Source organism: Barbatula barbatula (assembly GCF_947034865.1).
Source record: "Barbatula barbatula genome assembly, chromosome: 23".
In the NCBI taxonomy this organism is placed as follows: Eukaryota; Metazoa; Chordata; class Actinopteri; order Cypriniformes; family Nemacheilidae; genus Barbatula; species Barbatula barbatula.
The window spans coordinates 2,501,663-2,522,783 of record NC_136786.1 but is presented as its reverse complement, the minus strand read 5'-3'; the positions used below and the strand labels follow the sequence as shown (position 1 = coordinate 2,522,783).

The 21,121-nt window shown below is 37.4% G+C and overlaps 1 protein-coding gene across 1 annotated transcript; it reads right to left on the bottom strand.

Moving 5' to 3' along the window:
- Positions 1-5,392: 5,392 nt before the first annotated feature.
- Positions 5,393-10,628, bottom strand: metrn (meteorin, glial cell differentiation regulator). The gene is made up of 4 exons (XM_079487628.1): positions 10,300-10,628; positions 9,217-9,650; positions 7,550-7,609; positions 5,393-7,331 (listed from the first exon to the last, which is right to left on the bottom strand). Exons 1-4 carry the CDS (start codon positions 10,398-10,400, stop codon positions 7,018-7,020), a joined length of 909 nt encoding a protein of 302 aa, XP_079343754.1. The 5' UTR covers positions 10,401-10,628; the 3' UTR covers positions 5,393-7,017.
- Positions 10,629-21,121: the final 10,493 nt, after the last annotated feature.

Here is a 21,121-nt window from a genome sequence, read left to right as displayed (position 1 = left end):
CGGTTTAGAGTAATTTCATCACAGTGCATGCAGTTCACACACCTGCTTTTCATGAAAACGTGCAAGTTGACAACACCAAGTGATTTTTACATGAACAAATTGCCAGAATTAATCTCTTAAACTTTTCTTTCGCATTTTAATACTTAACTCAGAATGATCCAGAATGGCACTTACAAACAGTTTCTAAAATAAACTTTTTACTGGCTGTAGAAAAAATAACTATACCATAAATATTTGATTATGACCAACAGTAAAAAGTTGTTTTAGTTTTTTATGCAAACTTCGAAAGGACTTCAAACAGAAAACAGTTTAAAAACATTTGACAAAAAAAGACTAAAGCAAAAGTTTTTGCTTCCTAACAAAACTTCTGATTGTAACTTCTCCACTGACAAACTGTGTGACTGATAGCTCAAATGGGACGGTGTACCCCATTCCCAAACAAAAAATAAATGAAAGCCTAAAACGCTGCAGGAAAATCTGGGAAGCGTGTTATTGAGGGAAAAAAGAACACGGATTATCCGCAGAGAGAGAGAGAAACAGAAAGAGAGCCGTGGGGTTTGTCAGATAAAGGAGAGTGTTTGGGAAATGGGCTTCAGACTGAGAGCGTATGAGCGGCTCTTTCATGAGGCAGAAAAAACTCCAGATTATGCGTATGGGAAACGGGCTGGAGTGAGTACAGTGGCCCCTGAACCCCTGGGAAAAGGAGCAGGCGCGGGGAGGGGGCTCACGGGTAAAGCGGGTAATTGGTGAGGGGCTTTCGGGGGTTGGCCGGCCGGCCGACTGTGTGCCAGCTCACACTGGGTGGCAGCCGCAAAGACACGTTGACATCATGAGAATGTAAAACCAAAGAGAAAAAGAGACTGATTGAAAGTTTGGATTGCAGATGAAAGAAAGTTTTTCAGTCTATTCAGCATTATTTTACCTTCGCTAAACCTAGAATTCAGATTTGAACTCAAATTGAATAAGTTAACGTAAGAATAAATACAAAAACATATTTACATGTTTGCATGCTCAAATAATCTTGCAATTAAAAGTTCTTGAAACAACCAATTATTTATTTTTTATAGTCTGTAGAACCTTTTTTCCACCATTTCACAACAGAAAGATCCTGTGAATGTTAAAGGTTTTATATAAAACCACACTGTCCGAAAAAGAACCTTTCATAAACCTTTGAAATGTTTTTCTGTTTTTCATACATTTATTATATCCACTTTTACATGTACTCTTTCACATTTTATATAAATTTTTTCAACTGGCACGATTGGAAATTTGATCTTTTTCTTAGATATACAAAACTTAAATATTTAGATGTCACCAGTCCTTAAAACTTGAAATGCTCTGATATTTTCCTTCTGATCATCTTGCAGAACTCAAACAGAACGATTTCATACCTGCATCTGTATGTGAGTTTTTTTGTGTTTAGATGGTGGAAGTGTTTTGGCAGTGTGTCTGTATGTGTGAACTGGAGCGGCGTGCGAGCAGCAGTAATTCATGAGAACAGTCTGATGGTGACTGTGGAGGGGGGGGGGTCAATAGTGATGGAATGTGGGGTGCGTGAGAGAGGAATTTCACCGGAGAGCGATCTTAACTCGATTATCAAAATAATGCTTGAGTGAATACAGTCCACAGAACATTTCATGAATGACAGCTTGCATTTAGTTCACAATATTTGGTTTAAAACGTTTTGTTTTTATCTAGTCATTTTTATTTAAATTGTTGTGTATGCTTTTTATACTTCCTGTATGCAATTGAAATTAGTTACAATGGAAATAACAGAAATCAGGTAGATTTTACACTGCAAACCTTTTCTAGATATTATTTTTTATTGGCTCAGTTTCAGTTCTATAAATGGAAAGAATTGTCCCAAATGAAACATTTAGATGCTATATATATTTGGAGTTGAGGGATAGATTTTATGGAATAGTTCATTTCTATACACCTTTTAAAGTTATATAGGGTGAAATATGTATAATTTTATGATCTCTCTCCGACTCTCTCTGGATCCCCTGCTTGCTGTTTTCAGATGTTCATCTTTAGACATGTCTGTAGGAAGGAACCACAATGATGACGAAGATTCTGTGAAAGTGAATCACATGTGAGAGAAAGTATATAACCAAGTTTGAAAGTGTGTGTGTGTGTGTGTGTGTGTGAGCAAAAAAATGGGAGGTGGGGGAGTTGGAGAGTTTTTCCCACACTCTGCCCTTGTAAGTATACTCCCGTCTGTAATCCCAACATGATTAGATTGGAATTCGGACACCCTCCTGTAGTCCCTCCACACAAAGACCAGGCATCTCTCTCTCTCTCTCTCTCTCTCTCTCTCTCTCACACACACAAACACACACATATACACACGCTTGTCTAATCACACATGAACAAACCGTTCACATTCCCACAGTCAAACATACAGACCTGACAGATCTAAATCTTTCCTTCTGTACAACAACTCACATTGGCTCCATACCCCCCCTCTCTCTCAGAATTCCCACCGTCTGTTTCCATGTGTTCGCACATTTTCTTCATTATAACACAAGTTTAACAGCAAACGTGATTGTACCGCAGGGAAAAATCCGTAACCCAGATCTGTCTTTTTAAACTGAAGTGTTTCACATGCTGTTTCCCATGCAGAACATTTCAGACCCAGTTTCATTATATCTTGTAATAGCTTTGTCTGTTTTTTATATATAACAGTCAGTGCAGTGGTTCTTATTTTTTGGATAGTACTCATAAACAAGTTTATGCAATATTTGATCTCTTACATTGTCTCATAACAATCAAATGATGCTTTATTCATTGATATTTATTTATTTTGATCGTCAATCATATTATTCATTCATTTCATGTATTGACCGTATTCATGTTATTTACAGCAAACTTGATTTCTTTTCAAGTAAAATCAGATGATTTGTGAGCTTTTGAAACTAGCGAGACACCTGAAATCTTTTCACACGCTGGTTTTCTACATCTTTCATTATATTTGTGAGAACATTTCAAAACTCATGACATATAGCCAAACATGTTCACACACTTTTCGCCTGCACACGCTAACGTGATTGACTAGTAACACAGGTTGAGTCTTCCAGTAATTATAGTGATCTTAGGTGCCAAACACTGAGCTGTAAACCCAACCTGTCATTGACTTTCTATATTAGTGGTTTGCTATGGAAAGCATCACAATTTTTATACACTTTTACTTTTGTAACCAAAGAAACCCCTCGAATGAAGAAATGGAAAAACAAATGAACAAGATTTACAGTAAAAGAGGACTTTTTTTGTGTCTCTGGTATTGAAATTTGTAGTGATAAAGGTGCTTCTATACGTCTGTCATTGTGATGTTTCTTCTATAATTTGGTTTAAAATTGCAATGTGTGTGAAAGGTGATACTTAGATTCAATTTGGCGGGAAATCAGAAAGACCACCCACCCCAACCTGAGGAGTCCAGCACACACTTGGGTTTCCCTCCGCATTTTAATGGGATTAGGGCCATCTGCAGACTCTTAGGAACAAAAGTTCGTGTTCCTGGAGATCTTGTGCTCTCACGGGGGGTTGAAGTGTTGCATCCGCTTTTTGATTTACTCACGCCAGAGGCCGAAGCACAATCGTGAACTTTCCTGAACATTACACTTGTCATGATAACGTTTAACTTTATAAAAACATTTCATCGTCAGTGTCTAATATGCATTTTAAATGAACGATTGTTAAAGTCAAATATTTTTTAATGTCACATTACCAACACCACATGTATGCTTCAGACATGCAGTGCAGAATACAATTAGACAATTAGAGATACTGTACAAATAACAATTCACAATGTACACAGAACATATACGAAAAATATGCCAAGGAATATACACGAGGACACTAAACTGCAAACTATAATAGATGGAACATTCGGTTGAATTATGGTGATTGAGGTGTAATTATGTTTTATACAATACATTTTGAAGCAACACATTTGTCATAAACATATGTTTTAATAAAATATTTCTGTTTTAAAATACTTTGTTTTAAATTAAAAGATGCACAATAGAAAAACATTGTTTGTAGATTAGTTCAGATTAGATATATTCAGTATATATCAGCTGATCTCTATCTATGCCTGGATTGCCCCTAGAACACTAAACCAACGGCAGGAGGTTAAGCCACCAGAAGCGATCGCGCCGCCATCTTGGTATGCCCAACTGACAGAGAGCGCCATTGACATACAGTTAAAATGACTATGTAAAATAACCCGTTTTAAAACTTATTAGGCGCACGATACGTTTGTAGTTCACATGTGTGTTTAAATCAATTGTTACTTCTGAATGCTTTTTTCCCAATGTGTTTATTTTGGGCAGAATACCGACGTATAGAAATCAAAGTATAAGGTGAGTGAGTGGCACATGCAAATGTTTAGATATAAAGCTTCTTGACATGAATAAACTCTACAGTTTTTATCAGTTTTTATATTTCAGAATAAGCACATTTGTCATGTGGAGGTGTCTTGTTAGTCTGTTGATCTGATATGTACAGTATGCTACTGTAATGTAAATGAACGTAACTCACTCAATATTTTATAGAAAGGTAAAAATCCCGACTTTGAATAAATAACCATTTACATGCTTTAGACATTTACCTTCTAAGAATGGGGACTGGTAAATTACTGTTTTATCATTAAGATGTGATAACTCCCTATTAATTTAGCAAGAACATACCAACATGGCAGCTTCAGTGTAATGATGTCATGAGCAATCCAGTCATTTATGATCAGTGGTATATACGTATATAGATAAATTAATATATATAGAAAAAATTGCTAAATACATCCATCCTTTCATTAACTTATCAAATTTCTAAACCTTTACTCTTCTCTACATCCTTACACCGTGTCTACAACCACCCGACCGGACACGGCTTGTTCTAATGGGATTGTCGAGTCAGCCCCACCCAGCTCAGCATGTGTGTGGACAATATTTTCACTGCTTAAGTGTGAGAGGTAAAAGAAAATAGGTTTAAAAAAAGGGTTTGTTAAATTTAGTTTGTTATACTTTGATAATTGTATGTGTGTGTGGCCATACATACAGTGTTGTGTGTGCAGGTCAGAGCGGCTGTATGAAGGTCGGGCTAAACTCATTTCCTATTCTATCTCTGGAAGGCCAAACCCAAACACACAGACACACAAACTGTACACCTGAACACACACACACACTGGATAGCTCAGCAACACCCTTCCTCGTTTTCCTGTTATTCACCTTACAACTACACTTTATGGTTATTACATGATCATTACATGAAAATAATATAGTTTTGACACACAGCCTATATGAGTGCAAAGAGTCTACTGTGGGCAAAATGGAGAAGCTTTTAACCAGAAACCGACAAACAGGTATGAGTTTTGCTTTTTATAATTTATTTTCCTTTAAACAGACGTCCGTACAAACTCTTCAACGTTAACAGAATATTTAATGATTTTGGTTCCAAAATGATATAACTCTTTTTTTAAATAAAAAAATCATGTTTTACATGTTAACAGGTTTTTATAGTGTTATATAGTGTTAGTTACCAACTGCAGCTTGATTGATATTAATTGGACTGCAAAATGAAAAACAGGCTTTTTGAATTTGAGTTTTCTCATTTTGGAACCAAAGTCTTCATTTCTTCGTCCAGTTTTTTCATCATTTTAAAACATCTTATGTACATCAATATCCACATAAACTCACACACATATATATATTTTTTTCTTACAGCAGTCAGTTAAAGACGTATTGAACATGAACACACACAGGCAGCATACAATACGGCAGCTTTGCATTTCTGTTCGCTCACATTTGGTTTGCAGTTCATTCGTTTGGTGCACAAACATCGTTGACAGTTGATAAAGAAACGAAAAGCAAAAGTGGAAGAACAGAATGAGATGAAGGACAGCAGCGCACAGATGGTGAAACTTCAATGAGAAGCAGCATTAGTGTCAGTATTGGGATTTAGAAAGCATTACATCTGGTTTTTAAACTCTTTATCATATTCATAGATACACAGTAAGGACTGACATATATATTTTAACTAAAGATGAAGTCCAGCTTTGTCTAGATTTCTGAGGATACCCTGTTGATGCGTGCGTAAACTGACAGAAGTTTATTCACAGAAGGTCATTAAGATTTTTGACTGTTGCATGTTTCACAGACGGTAAAGACAATAATTTCTTTCTTTTTTTTAAGGAAAAGTGCTCCATCTGCCTCCTTTACCATGTACAACAACTTTAGGCCAGCACAAACATAACTTTTATTGTATTTCTATCTCTGAATGCATTACCCGCAAAACTTTTGTTGTAAAATGGGAGTGGTGATGTTAAGCTTGAGGTAACCGTGAAATGATTAACATTCTATTTCTGTTTCATCTGTTTTATTATTATTCCTTGTTGGATAAGATCATAGTTGATAACTTTTCAATATTATGGAATATATATATATTTATATATATGTATAGAAACCTCTTTCTTTGCTATACTACATATAGTCAAATTCATTTTGGTTTTCAGTGCTTGCAGCATTTATATCTCGCACCTATCGTCCTCATCTTCATACCAGTGCAAATTTAGAAAATGAATGAAATTGAAAATATATAAACTCTGAATTTAAAATATTTCTTTTCCTATAAAATATGACAAATCAAAATGTTTTTCGTTGGCGTTCTGCGCTACATGCACTGCGTACAGCTTATTTAAGAACTCAACACACAGGTGGAGTTTTACTTTGTCCTCTACGTCACAAGGACTTTGGATATTTCTGATATCACAAAGTGTCCAAAGGGAAGACTTCCTGAGATAAGAAAGGGGTCCTGTCATGGTCCCCAAACTGAGAGACAAACCGGGACCCTCTGGGTATCAAACATTCAGACTCTCCATCCTTCACCCGTCATTCAACCATTATCATCTCTCTCTTTCGGCAAATCCAGGAGAGATTTCAGGTGCATCTCACACAGCGTAACGGTCCAACCGTTCAAGGGTCCGTCAAGTTTCATCCACACACGATCCTGGTTCTTTGCTCAGTCGTTGACCAGGGTGCAGGGAATAGTAAGAGATTGTTTGGCCTCTTCGTACGCCTTCAGGAAGTCTTTATAACGTGGGGCGCACCCTAGCCACGCCTCTCCGAAGTGCACGCGACCAGTAAACAGAAAGCTCCCGGGTCCTGGACGAACACCACACTGAAGTGCCGTCCGAATCTCCCCGGACCGCGTCAGACGACCCGAATCGGGAAACAGAGCAAACTTCTGTCGGTAGACCCTCGTAGCGCTGACTTTGATCACCGCTGCTCTCAGGTTCGAGTCGGTCTCCACAGAACGGATGTTTCCACGAACCACTGAAAAAACAGAGGGAAATTTAAGTTTGGCAACTGATTTCATTTGATATATCTAAAGAGGTGAGCTGCTGTAAAGCTAACTAAAATTTGGGCGTTGATGTTGCAGATTGGGGCGTGTGATGAAAATGATTGGTTTTAACCCCCAAGGGGCAATGCTTTTTTTTTGCTTTCGTCAATTGAACAACTACACAAGTGTTTAGTAAAACACAAACACTTACCAAAGTCGCTAGTGCACACGGCCATCAAAATCTCTGTGTTGTTGCAGGGCCTGCAAGCTCCTGTAGAGAAAATGAGAACTATTAGAACATGAGATGCGTATAAACATGCAGCTGTTACTTTATAGCTTTGTTAAGTGTTGTGTGGGCGGAAAGACCTCCTGATAGGTGTGACCTATCTCACCTGATCAAAGCCTGAGAGAGAGGTGTGTATCCTCTCATTTCATCAACTAGCACCTCCCTCAAACACGTGTGAGGTGTGACAGTAAAATAACTGCGGTACTATGGTATAGTAATGGTATCAGATGGTGCATTTTGTGTAGCTTTAAGCACCCACAAAATCTCCTCCTTGAGAAATTCTAATAATAAAATGACAAATTAGGTCTCTTTCATATTTCACTTATTGCTCCTAGACATCAGTGAGAGATTACTTGACGAGAAAATGTATATTTTGCTTTAGTCTCACCTGCGTCATATTACTCCTAAGTAAAAAGAGCCAGAAATCTCTGCTCAAAAGTGTCTCTGTTAGAGTTGAAGAAGAGATATAAACAATGTCTCAAACTGAGCTCAGATTTGTCACTTTTGAGATCAAAGGTCAAGAGATCTCAATATGAACTCAAGCATTTCTCATCAAATTGACCAAAATCAAGATTTTTTTCCTCCACAGTCTAAATTCATTTACACCACTATAATGTTTGTGTATTTTAACAATTGTCACATTTCCTTCCATTTTTGTTTCTCCTAAGCAATTTTAAGAGAAACATCTGAGAACTCCATCAGATCTCCTGAGGCATGAAAGAGAAACCTCTGAGCCCCTCTGGGTTGCTAAACATTTTCCAACCATTTCCAAGTTAAAAGTGCAGCCCCACTTGCATTTTTAAAGAAAGCAACAGGTGTGTGTGGGCGAGCGAGGGAGAGAAAGTCGCTGGCCCTTTAAAACTTTTAAACGTCCTTTCCTTTATCCTCTCTGCTCCCAAAACTCAGAACAAAAGATCTGCTTTTCAGTTTCACCCGACCCCCCCTCCCGTTACCACGGCGACTGCGCTCTCATGCAGTTCTCTGAAATGTCTCACTATGGAGATTGCTGCTTTCTAAGCCTTTGTCTGTCTTTCCCTATTCCTCCCCCCCTCGTTTTTCCTCTCTTCAAATCCAAACACTACCACCCCCCGTTTCTCACCGCTGGCTGGAAGTTGCTGGACGGCAGAGATGACCTACAAACTTTGCATGTAAAGAATCGCATTCCCTGGCTAAATGTTAAAGTTTTGTAACTCGTTCATGCTTGTCCTGAAACTTTGTTGCCATTTCTGTTGTGTTTGTGTGACAGTTTAAATCTAAACTAATGAAGAGTTCAAGTCGAGCCAAAGTCTGAATGAATCCTCTGTTCCTTAAATTTGGATGGGTTCGGTCCTTTAAATCTTTTCTGGTTCCTCAGATAACCCCACCCCCAACTACTCAAAGGTCACTAGCAAACCCAAATTTAATGTTAAAAGAACTTTGATTCCAACCTTGGACGTTTCATAGTTTAGGTCTTGAACATTAATTTTTTATGGGAATCTTATTTCCTAATACTTTCTAAACTTTCTACATACTAAATTGTAAAATGTAATGTAATTGTGAAATGCATTCAATATGCAATGAGATTCAATATTTTATGCTTGCAGAAAATTCACCTTCGTTGCTGATCGGAACCGTGTTGGCTGACAACTGTGCCGTCCAATCCCCTCTCAGCTCGTAGCGAAACGTCGCTATGCGTCTGCTTATGTCTTGGTGAGGTGTGGCCTGTAGGAATAGGGCCGGTCGTTCTCCTGGCACGGCACTGAAGCATCGCACGTGTGCCGAATGGGGTTTTTCCTCACCGTCTCCCACAAGCAGCTCCAGGACACCATCTCGCTCCAGGTAGAGCTGAGCACCACCCCAGTGCTTATCCGGCTTGATGCAGGCTGAAACTGGGTGGTTGCTGGACTCGCCTGGGCCCATGGCACTCCATGGCAGCCGGGGAGCAAGAGTAAGACGTAAAGCTCCGGCGGGGTACAGCCACTCAACGGAGCCCTCCGCACACCTCAACCAAACCTGCTCCACATTTTTGGTCGCTTGAGAGAGACCACTGCAGAAGAAGAGTAGAAGTGAGAGATTAAACTAAGGGAATATTACAGAATATATTGACCTAAAGGCATGGAAAGACATTAAACGAACAACACCCAAAACTCAATATGTGAAGCAGTCAGTTTAAAAACAGAAACTGAATGTAATTAATTTCAGTATCATAGTCACTCCAAAACGGGAGTAATTTGGCTGATGCGAAAAGCTGAAGGAAAAGCAAACTCCCCCTATTGGCTACTTAAAATGCGCATTCAGCCTTTTAAAGACCGAAGTAACGGAACATCCTCCATACCGATCCACGTTATTTTACTATGTTAAAAACGAATCACTTTAGTAAACTTTTTTGCGCTTTGTGTTTGGCACATGCTTGCATTTGCGCAGACGTCTTTTCGCAAATGCATCCAGCAGGCAGGCCAATTCATACTCTATTTAGCTGCTGCACCTTTCCGACACGATACAGAAAGTTGAAAACATATTGCACTGTATCTAGAAGTATTTTTATCCTCTTAACATCATTTGCACACTTGAAATTACACAAAAATCATAACAGATACAATAAAATGCGGAGGTCATAGTAAAACTTAATCAGATTAAACATAACGGAATGCGTATAAATCCAGAAATATTAAGATATTTTTGGCTGGGATATTTACCTTCCTCTCCAGCTGCACTGGTCTTCTGAGTAATTTGCCATCGTAAACCCCGTCAGAAATGAAATCCAAACCACGAAACTCTTAAAACCCGAAACCTCCATAACTGCGCGTGAAGAAACACTCCAGTTATCCAGAGACGAGCGCGCGTCGAGCCCTTCTCTCCCCTACTTTCCGAACTCTGTCGTTAAAAACAATACAAGTCTCCCGGTCCCATACTCTTTTAGTATCTGTCTACACTAAACGTCCACTCTCTTTTCCTCCGATCAACACGTTCAGTGTGCCCGCAGTACGCGTAAAGGACACCGTGAGTGCAACTACAGACTTAAGTCTCGCAGCAGACCAGCAAGAGTTTGAAGACTGGACAAAACTTTAAACCACCCCCCTGAGCTGGAGGCGTGGGGATTGAGTCCAATGAATGGCATCTCTTCTATATACATGGGGTGAAGACGACTGAAGAATATTAAATCAGCCTCCACTGAATTTATGCGGAGGATTTGAAAGATAACATGGATTTGTTTCGTTAGGGGCGCAATTCTAATTGAGCCAATTAGAAGTTTGCGTGAACTGGTTTTAAAATCTGATGCAACTGTCTGTTGCTGAAAAAAATAGAAACCACCACAGAAATTATGTTGGATTTATTGGTTGGAATGGGAAGCTTAATGGTTTTAATGGAAACTGTAATAGTTTAGAAACTTTAATGTGGGTCTCTATTGGTGGGATGTTATCTGGCGACTGGCAAATGGGAAACAAAAGAACATAATTAAATCCTACTGAAACAAAACCCAAAACATTCTGGACTGTTTCTAGTCCCAATGTTCTATACGGACATTTATAGCTTCATTTTAACCAATAATCTGGTTTGCCGTATTTGACCCAACAACGGGGTAAAACAACCCAGCATTTAAAGTGCATGTAGTCAAAATTCATCATTGTAATCTAATCAATCTTAATGGTAATACAATTGCACCGTTACGGTGACCAGAAGTGCATTCATTTACATTTTAATAGCAATGGTTTTGTTAATCTGAAGGGCAGACGATGCATTCAAATGAACAAATATCTGTAAATTCTAGTTTTAAGGTTAGGATTAAGTTTGAAGATAAGATTGGCGACACACACCACTGAAGTTATCTAAAGGCATGATAAATCCACAGCGGTGATAGAACTGCTGAGGGGGAAGGGTGCGGCGGTCGGGGGTAAATGGAGTTCTCTGCGTGTTGCCCTGCCCTCGTTCTGGCCCATGCTGTGGCTCTCTTTCATCTCACTGCATTAGAAGCAAATCAAATATTCTTTTGTATGGCCATTGCAATCTATCTTTATGGATTGTGTGTATATGTGCGTGTCTTTGATGTGGTTATGACAGGACCTTTGACACAGTCAAACTCTTGTGTCCAGTAGCCCTGCTGAGGTGTGTGTGTTGTGTGTGTAAAGTGAGGCTTTTGTTCTCTGCTGGCCACTTCAAAGAATGTAAAGCATGAAAGCAAAAGTGAACGTGCATGTTTGCGTGTTTGCATGTGATTTTTGCAAGCAACTGTATTTCCAGTGATGTTTGCAATGCAATCGTAGTAGTGTTGACTTGATCTCTTTTCTAAATGTCAAAAAGCGATGGGAATGCCATTAATCCTTGTGTAAATGTGATGATGTTGTGATGCTTGACTTTAATGACAGAAAAGCAATCTAAACTGTACTGAAAAGGAAGTTTGAATTCGATTTTTCCTGCTTGACATGTTTTCGCAAATGCGAATCGGTTCGACTGAATCCTTTTAAAAGATTCAGATGAACGATTAATTGGCAAATCAGACATTTCACACATTGGCAACGTCTGTGTGTGATACGATTAAAGATTCAATTAGCTTTATTAACATGCTAAACAGTTAAAAATTGGTTGAGGAACTGCAAAATATCAACCGTACCTTTCCCGTACCCTTTAAAATAAAGGGATAGCAATGCCATAGAAAAAATAGTTTGAAGTACCATTCAGACGGTTTTAAAAATGACCATTTCTTTCTTACCTTTATATAATCTAAAAAAAGCTTTTATCACCACAAAATCACTTTTGTGTAACAAAGAGGTTCCATGGATATTAAAGGTCCAGTTCCGGTTATTGCTGTTTGTGTGTGTGGGGGTGTATTAGCTTCGGTTGTCCTCAGATCTTAATCCAGCTGTGTTTGCAGTCTTTCCGTTTGACACACACACATGTGAAAGACCCTTGAGAAAAACAGTGTCGTTTTCACAGCTCCCTTATAGGGGTTTGCTTGCAAATACAGCATTGTGTATGTTTCCTCAATGAGCCACTTCTTACATTATTACCATGGAAAGATGAAAGAACACAGAAACTGTGACATTGTGAGAAAGACAGAAAATCTAGAGTTGAAAGAGTGAAATGTTATATCTTAACTTTCAGTCTGTGTGAAGTTCTTGCTAAACGCCTGGCTTAGCTCGAGTACATGGAATCTTTTTGTTTATGAGCTTTGTTTTACATTTAATTTTTTTGGCTTCAAAGTACTTTGTACAAAGTACATTAAAAATGCTTCTTCACAGATAAAACAGAATACAACTGACAGCATCTAGTCTAGCCAAAACCGGTCAAAAGTTAAGGGTCACTTTTTAACAAATTTCACATTAATAGTAAACTAATCAAATCTGTTGAATAACACAAATGTAACTTTAAGAATTATGCTGTGACTAAAAAAAACCTAAATAAATTAAAACTTATTCTGTGATGTCAGTCTTTGTGTAAAAATTCCAGAAATGTTGTGATTTTAGGAAGCAGATTCTCGAGGTCTGACCCTAAGATGCTTTTAAGCAATATTGAAGGACTGACCTCTTATTGGCTGATTCTCTTTATTATTCAGTCCAAGCCATGCATTTATATGTATAAATAATAAATATATATATATATATATTTTGTTATTTAATTTCACTTTTCTAATGAAAGACTGTTAATAATATTTTTGTCTATTAAAGTAATTTAAGATGTGAAACTGTTCCTAAGGTCAAGAGGAACGTTTCATTCAGGAAAACCTAATAGAAAATGTATAGCAACATACAAAACATTACTAAAAAAGTAAATGATAATTTCTAGGTTAACTATGTGTGATAGTGTCTTTTAATTTGGGTTTTAGTTGGTACAATAAATCACACACAACAAACACATTTCATAATGTCAGTGATGCTCGGCAGAATTGGTAGGTTGGGCTGGTGTGGGAGTTTCTATGGTGTCGCTTACCGGCCCGGGTCAAATTTTGGTAACATTGAGGTAATTGTGTTTGAGAACACTGTTCTGGTCTTGTGATGCTTTGGGAAAATGAATGAATGTGTAAGCAAGAGCTCGGGAGAAACGTGAAAGTGAATCTACCGTAAACACGAGCGACACTGAACACACACACATTCAGCCTCACACATATATCACAGTATACTTTCACAGTTACACAACATCTCTGTAGTCATGTTTATTTATTGTTTTTCCTCCTAAATGTTGTAAGAATATTTGACTTGTCTTTAGCACAACACCGACAAGCATGACTAAACCTTTTCTCCTGAAAAAGAGGAAACGTTTGGATATTTTATTTATTTATGTATTTATTTATTTTTATGTATCTATTCTATTCAATTCTATTCTATGATTTTTATTCATTCATTTTCATTTCATTTTAAGAACACAACTTTACAGTTATTAGCGATTAAAAAGTTAACAGGATGCATCCCATGATTCTTTTGGAGTTTGGATAACTTTGAAACTTTAATCATTTAATTTTGGGGCTTGTATTTCACCACCTCATCCCCCCATCTCCCACTCCACTCATCTCTCTCTCTCTCTCTCTCTCTCTCTCTCTCTCTCTCTCTCTCTCTCTCTCTCTCTCTCTCTCTCTCTCTCTCTCTCTCTCTCTCTCTCTCTCTCTCTCTCTCTCTCTCTCTCTCTCTCTCTCTCTCTCTCTCTCTTTCTCTCTCTCTCTCTGTCTGAAGCTGTATTTCTGCATCTCATCATTTTAAGTGTGTCCACCCATCCTCCATCTTCTATTACGCCCCCCACTACAATCCCCTTTCTTCAATCATTGACTTAAACTGATATCTACGCTCTCTCTCTCTCTCTCTCTCTCTCTCTCTCTCTCTCTCTCTCTCTCTCTCTCTGTCTCCGTATTGCTCCCTCAGTCTGGACTCTTCTCTCATTGTGTGTCCGTTCGCATTAAGCGTGATTAGCTCACACCCTCTCGCATACACGTTCACCCACTCTCATTCACGGACAATGAACGCATGCCGATGCAGTTTGACCCCTGCGAGTCGCCCCTCCCCCTGCTGTCTGCACCAGCATCTAAAATATCTGCCGTCCTTTCAGAACTAAAAGTCAAAGAGGATTCTTTAAACAGGCCTGCGTTAGCAAGAATTGTAGGAGAAGAAAATCACAAGATCTCATTAATATCTCTTTTGTGTCTCCTAGACAGCATTGTGAGTAAATGAAGACTCTTGCTTAAGGTTCCAACCGCTCAGATTTTTTTGTGCTGAGCATGAGACACCACTAACGTGTCATTTGTGTGTTTCATTTAGAAATTCATCTTAACCATGTCTCACACTTTGAGCAGATTTGTGAGATACAAAAGTCTTTGATCAAACGTCAGAGACCAAATGATCTGAACTGTGCCATTCTTGTTGACCTAACAGTTCTCTATGTTTTGTAACTTAACTGTATGTTGATAATTATCTGATTTATTTGTATTTCTGCTTCTTTTTACATTTGTTTTCAAGAAACCAAATCTGAGAAATTCCTTTTCCAAGTCTCCTGAGCAACAAAGAGCAATATGTGAGCATTACAAATACCTTTTGGTAATGCACAAATATAAAAAAAATGTGTCTGTGTCCTAAATTGCAACATTTAATAATAATACATAAACATACATAAAATATCCCGTAAAAATCGCAGATAGGATCTCTTTAATATCTAATTTTCTCTCGTATTTATTAATGAGGTCAAATGGAGTCTTATCTGTGTCTCAAAGTCAAAAGTCAAAGTCTGCTTTATTGTCAATTCTGCCACATGTACAGTACATACATATAGAGGATTGAAATTGCGTTACTCTCAGACCCATGGTGCATACAGATAACACTAACTATTCTATTCTATTCTATTCTATTCTATTCTATTCTATTCTATGATTCTGTTTTATTTATTTATTCATTCCTTTCGTTTCATTTCATTTCATTTATAATGAGAAAAAGATTCAGAAATCTGACAAATGTTTCTGTCATTAGAAGTTCAGAAGAGATGTGGGCAATTCCGTGAAAATGTCTGAAATTATTTTACCAAAGGTTCTTACGATATAACAGCACAGATATCAACATTTGGTGGTTTAAATATCGACAACGGTACACATTCCTCATAATTGGCCACATGGCAATTTTTATAAATCTTTTTTACGTTCTATGAAGAAGCATCCCTTATGCATTTGTTGGGTATTATTGCTTCAGGTTTGTGCATTATAATTCACAGAAATCCTACAAAGTTTGTCTTCTCCCAAAAACCTTGTCCATTTTTTGTTCCATCCATAACGCATGTTTAATTCCCTTTTTTTAAAAGAAAACTACTTGTGCATAGACTGGTATTTTTCTGATGTTTAAAGTCTAGTCTCCATATGTAAACAAATGGTTCAGTATATTGGTAAAAAAACATTCCCCTAGAGTTTTTATGTCACATCCATTACGCTGGAATTGCTGCATGTCTGCAATCAAAAGTCAATATTCTTGAAGATCGCAATATGAACTCAAACATTTCTTATCAAATTTACGCAAAATCCAGATTATTCATACATTCATTTTATATCTCTGTACTCTCTGTGGATTTCACAACTACAGTCTCATTTGTTTCTCTTTTTATTTCTCATAGATCCTTTTATCAGGATGTTTTCCTAATAAGGACTTCCTTTCGAGTTGGTGGTCTTTTTCACACAAACTAACCAGGACTGGACCATCTAACAGGTGGGAGAGATCTTTTCTCAAATGAGGCGACATGTCCCGTGGCCCCTGAGACTGTCATTGCTAATGTTTAGTAATGCAAGCGCCACTATTACTATTGCTCATGGTTAGAGATTTTAACACATAAACACAAATCAGTGGTTATATCCTGAATGCCAGCGGCCCACCTCTGTGTCTGCATTTCTTATTAGCCAGTCCAAATAGCTTTCCACCAGATTTACCATCAAAAAGTCCCCTCTACACAGAAAGCATACCCGCACTGGTGTATGTGTCTGCATATGTATGTGCTTTCTAATTGACTCGGGTTTGCCTGTGTTTGTGCCGGGGTCAGTGAGGTTCTGACGTTTGTGATGGTAATGCGTATGGAAGGGTTCAGATACAAAGACGGGACAAATAAAGAGTCAGTCTGAGTAGATATCAGCCCCAAAGACAATTTTAGTGCTATTTAGCATTCCTGAGGAATTCAGAAATAGAGTTCCAGGATAAATACGATTTCCCTGGGGGCTTGGGTGTGTTGGATCAATAAAAGCACAATAGAGCTGACCGTGCAAACTGTGTGACCAGAGGTTGTGTGGATGAAAACGAGAAGATATAAATTATAACAGTGCTCTGGACTTCAGTAAGTTTAAAATAGAATTCAAGAACCCAATTTTGCAAGAATTATACCCAAACTCGATCACAGAAGGTAAATGGTAGTATGTCACAATTTAAAGACAGTGCCATTGAGTGACTGTGAAAAGCTGCCCCCTGACCTCCTGCCTTGACCGCGACTGACCCCTGAGTCTGTGTTGTCAGAGATCATTAGTCAAACACACACTGGCTCTCTCACACACATACACACACACTGGCCGACTTGCACAAAGATTATTGTCAGTGGGTTTCATTTATCTAATAACTTCAATAACTTTAACCAATCAGAAAAAAGACCGCGTTTTTTAAGATGTGAGGAAACGCACACATGCACGCACACACACTCACACACGTAGATCCAAAATGTTGTCTGCTATCTACTGTCTAGCTTGTAGACATGCAGTATTAATATAGACCACTTGGCAAGATGTAAACAGTGGTCTTGAAGCACCACTGCGGTTTTTCAATCTTACATGTAATTAAATCTTAAAGATATTTGTTAAATATTTTACATTGGTTATAAATGTTTAGTTGGTTGTATTTGGTTCAAAATGTTTGTGCAGTGTTAAAGAACTGAAACAGGAAGTTCCATCATTGTTTACATCGTCTTAAGGGGTCTATGGAGTTAAAATATTTTGGCAATGTTTGAGTTTATACGTTTTATTTAGGTATTTTGGCAGATCTGTTTATTTAATTTCTGACCCGGAGAAGGCACTGAAGATGACTGGCATCATTTCAAGGATCTTTAAACTAAATTAAATTAAATTGAGATATTATAGGAATCTCATCTGAAAAGAGTAAAAAAATCTCTCATAATTAATTCTCTATTTCCATCCCTGATATAAATGACTGCATTTCATCGGTCAAACACAATCATTTAGTTTTTTATTCAAATACATGTGACTTTATGTCCGAAGTCCTAGTTTGTTAAACTACTAAAAGCATATACATCCATTACCAAAATCACCCGAATGACCATCTGAATTTAAACAGTATTTGTAAGAGAAAAATATTCTTATTTGGAGCTTATTGAGCAAAAATGAACCCGAAACAAACCCATCTGAGCACACAATTGAAATATACCGCCATGTCGATACCTTTAAATCTCATTGGCTCTTGAGTGTCTCGTGACTGCTTGTCATATATATCGTCACAACAATAATGTGTCTCTATTTCTTTTCTTTTATTTGTATTATAAGACAAGCCGTTTTTGTAAAATGAGTCGTTTCACAAAGAATAGTAGTTTTTTCTCTTTAGACCCATTGTCCAAAAGGTCTAAGCCCAAATGTAGTTGAAGCTCTTCAAAAGGGTCATCATCAACAGTATTAAATTACAGGTGATGACTTGTACCTGTTAAAATATACTGTTACCAAAATCTTCACAAATGCCAGACAGTTAAAACGATTCCCAAAAAGTCCTGTCGGATGTCAAAATGATTTTCATGAATTTCTTAACAACTGGACTTTATTATTGACAAAGTTTGACGTGAGATTTGGCTTCTTTGTCAATACCCTGTTGCTTGTTGTTTTGTGATTGTTATTCCGTCGTCTTGTCTGTGTTGTGTGACTGATTGTGATTGTGTGACTCTTTTGTTATTGATACATTGTAAATCAGTAAGTTTTGGAGGGAAACCGATCGCACATCTGTGACACACACATCCATTCCATCACACCAAAGACTGTGCCCTTAGGGTCACACACCCCTTCTGGCCAGACGCAACACTGTGTGCGTGTTTGTGTGAGGGGGTGTGTTGTGTCCCCTGACTCAACAAGAAGTTCCCTCCAAAATTTATTTTCTCATTCATCAGCTCATCTCATTCCCTCGGGGGATAAACACACACATGAACGCACACACACACACGCACTCACACACAAACAATCCGCTGCCGGCTTGAGGCTGTGCTGTGTGTGTATTTGTGTGTTTAGCCTCACAGGGGTTCACCACTGCAGTCACAGCGGGGGAGAGATGCAGTCACCTGTATTACTGACCACAAGAGTACAAGAGAGAACATATTGTAATGAGAAAAGAGGCTCTTTGTGAGATTTACAGTGATTAACAGTGAAGCCTCAATTGACTGTCTGCATTGAATTGTTTGTTACTGACAGCTGAAGTACAAACTAATTAGGATTTTTTTTAACTTTTCCTAAATATACGTACAACTTGTTTCATTGGAGTATTTGAGGATCCGAAACAATATGAGCATCTTTTCTGTTATTTTCACCTGTTTCACCAGAATTCATTTTCTGCAAATAAATGCAAATATTAACAATATATTTATTTGACATTTGGGATACATATTGTTAGTAGTTCACAGAATGAAACGAAAATGATAATTTTATCTTCAAACAAAACACATTTAGCCAAAAAACTGTAAATAAGTCTGAAATGTTTAAATCAAGATATATTTATTTCAGAAGCAAAGTGACATCAATTATTCTTATAGATTATTTTATTATTGGCCCAGAAACACTTCCTGTTTTGTTTGTTTTTAACACTATACAAACCTTAGAACATGATAAATTTACATTTATGCATTTGGCAGACGCTTTTATATCCATAGCGACTTACATTGCATTATACTATACATTTGTATGTGATGATACAACAAACAGAACATTTACAACTATATAAAACATTAAATGAACAACATTAAGACTTTATAAGTAATATTGTGAAACGGATGTGCTTTTGGGCGTGTTTACGGCTATAAAATGGTCTTTAATTGTATCTGTTTATTATTATTATCTTAACATTCTTAAAACAAGACATATTCATTCGAATATGTAGGCTAACTGTAGTAAACATGGTTCTCTTACTTGTTATTTACTTTGTTGCTTTGGAAAAATCAGGCCAAATATAGTAATGTTTTGGCTTAAAACTAGAAAAAGTTTCTTCTTTTTGAATAACATCATTTTTTTGCTCCATTAGCAAACAGCTTTTTCTTTCTTAAATCCAAAACAATAACATTTTGTCACAATTTTCTGAAATCAAGACAAAAGTTAAGAGACATTTTTCAATTTTCTATAGAGTTACAATCCCCTTATTTTGGAATCTGTAAAATGTGAATTCAAATAAGAGTTATAGGAGATATGTTTATTATTAACATTTCGCTGATATGGCATGTAAACACGTGACCTCAGCTGTAAACACACACAAGTGAATATCAGTTGTTTTATTAATTGTGTACATCTTAAATCTTACATATGGAAATCTTTTGTTCCTAATGATTTTGACTTTTAGTTCTTCAGTTGTTTCTTATTATCTTCTTAACTGGTATTTAGCAATGTAGTTCTTCTTTAAAGCATTCATGTATAGATGGTGCTCAGATACATTCTGAAGAAAATTAAAACCTCTTTGTGGAGCTTAAAAGGTTCCAATGAGACTAGACTAAATCCTGGTTTTGCTACTTGCTGGATTCTTTACTTTAAGTTAATTTCAGTCACTGTCTCTCTCTGTCAGTGTGTGTATGTGTTGGGGTTAGGGTTTAGGTTTTAGAGGAAAATCTCTTTATTCATGACTGATTGTCTATGTGTTAGGAGTCAGCAGAGCTTGTGTCTAGACAATGAAAACATTAAGTGCATGAAATACTATACATTTAAATTTTCTGCAAATGAGAGATATGTGTGCATTTGCAAAACTTACCAAGGTGGTTTTGGGTTGTTAAAGTTGCTTACTTTTACTACATTAGGCATTTGTTAGATGTGTTTAATACGAAATGACTTGCAGTGCATTCAAGATATATATGTTTTATCGCGTGCACTCTTCGTTACTGTAATGACATGAGGGGAATAAATGATGAAATAAATTTTATTTTGGGCTGAAATATCCCTTCAAGTTTTCACTGTCAAATCCATGTCATACTGCTCTGTATATATGGCTCGGGTCCCTCCATCAGTGAAAATCAGTATTTAATTTACCTTTTAATCTAATTTATTTAGAAACATGACAGCATCTGTATTATTTGCAACACAAACTATGTGAGATAAGTTGTTTTTTTGAGTTGAGGGCATATTTCATTCTCCGATGTTTGGCAGTAATAATAGTGATTCTTGGCTGGGATAGCAGCTGTAATGAGCCAGTGTCATTGCTCAAACACTGTGACTAAAAGTGTCTCCCCAGGGCAGGGAGTTTTTTATATCTCCTTAAACAGGAAACATTCATCAGAGGGTGTGTGTGACCTTTGACCCCACAGCTGAGGGCAACAGTGACCCAAACTACAGGATGC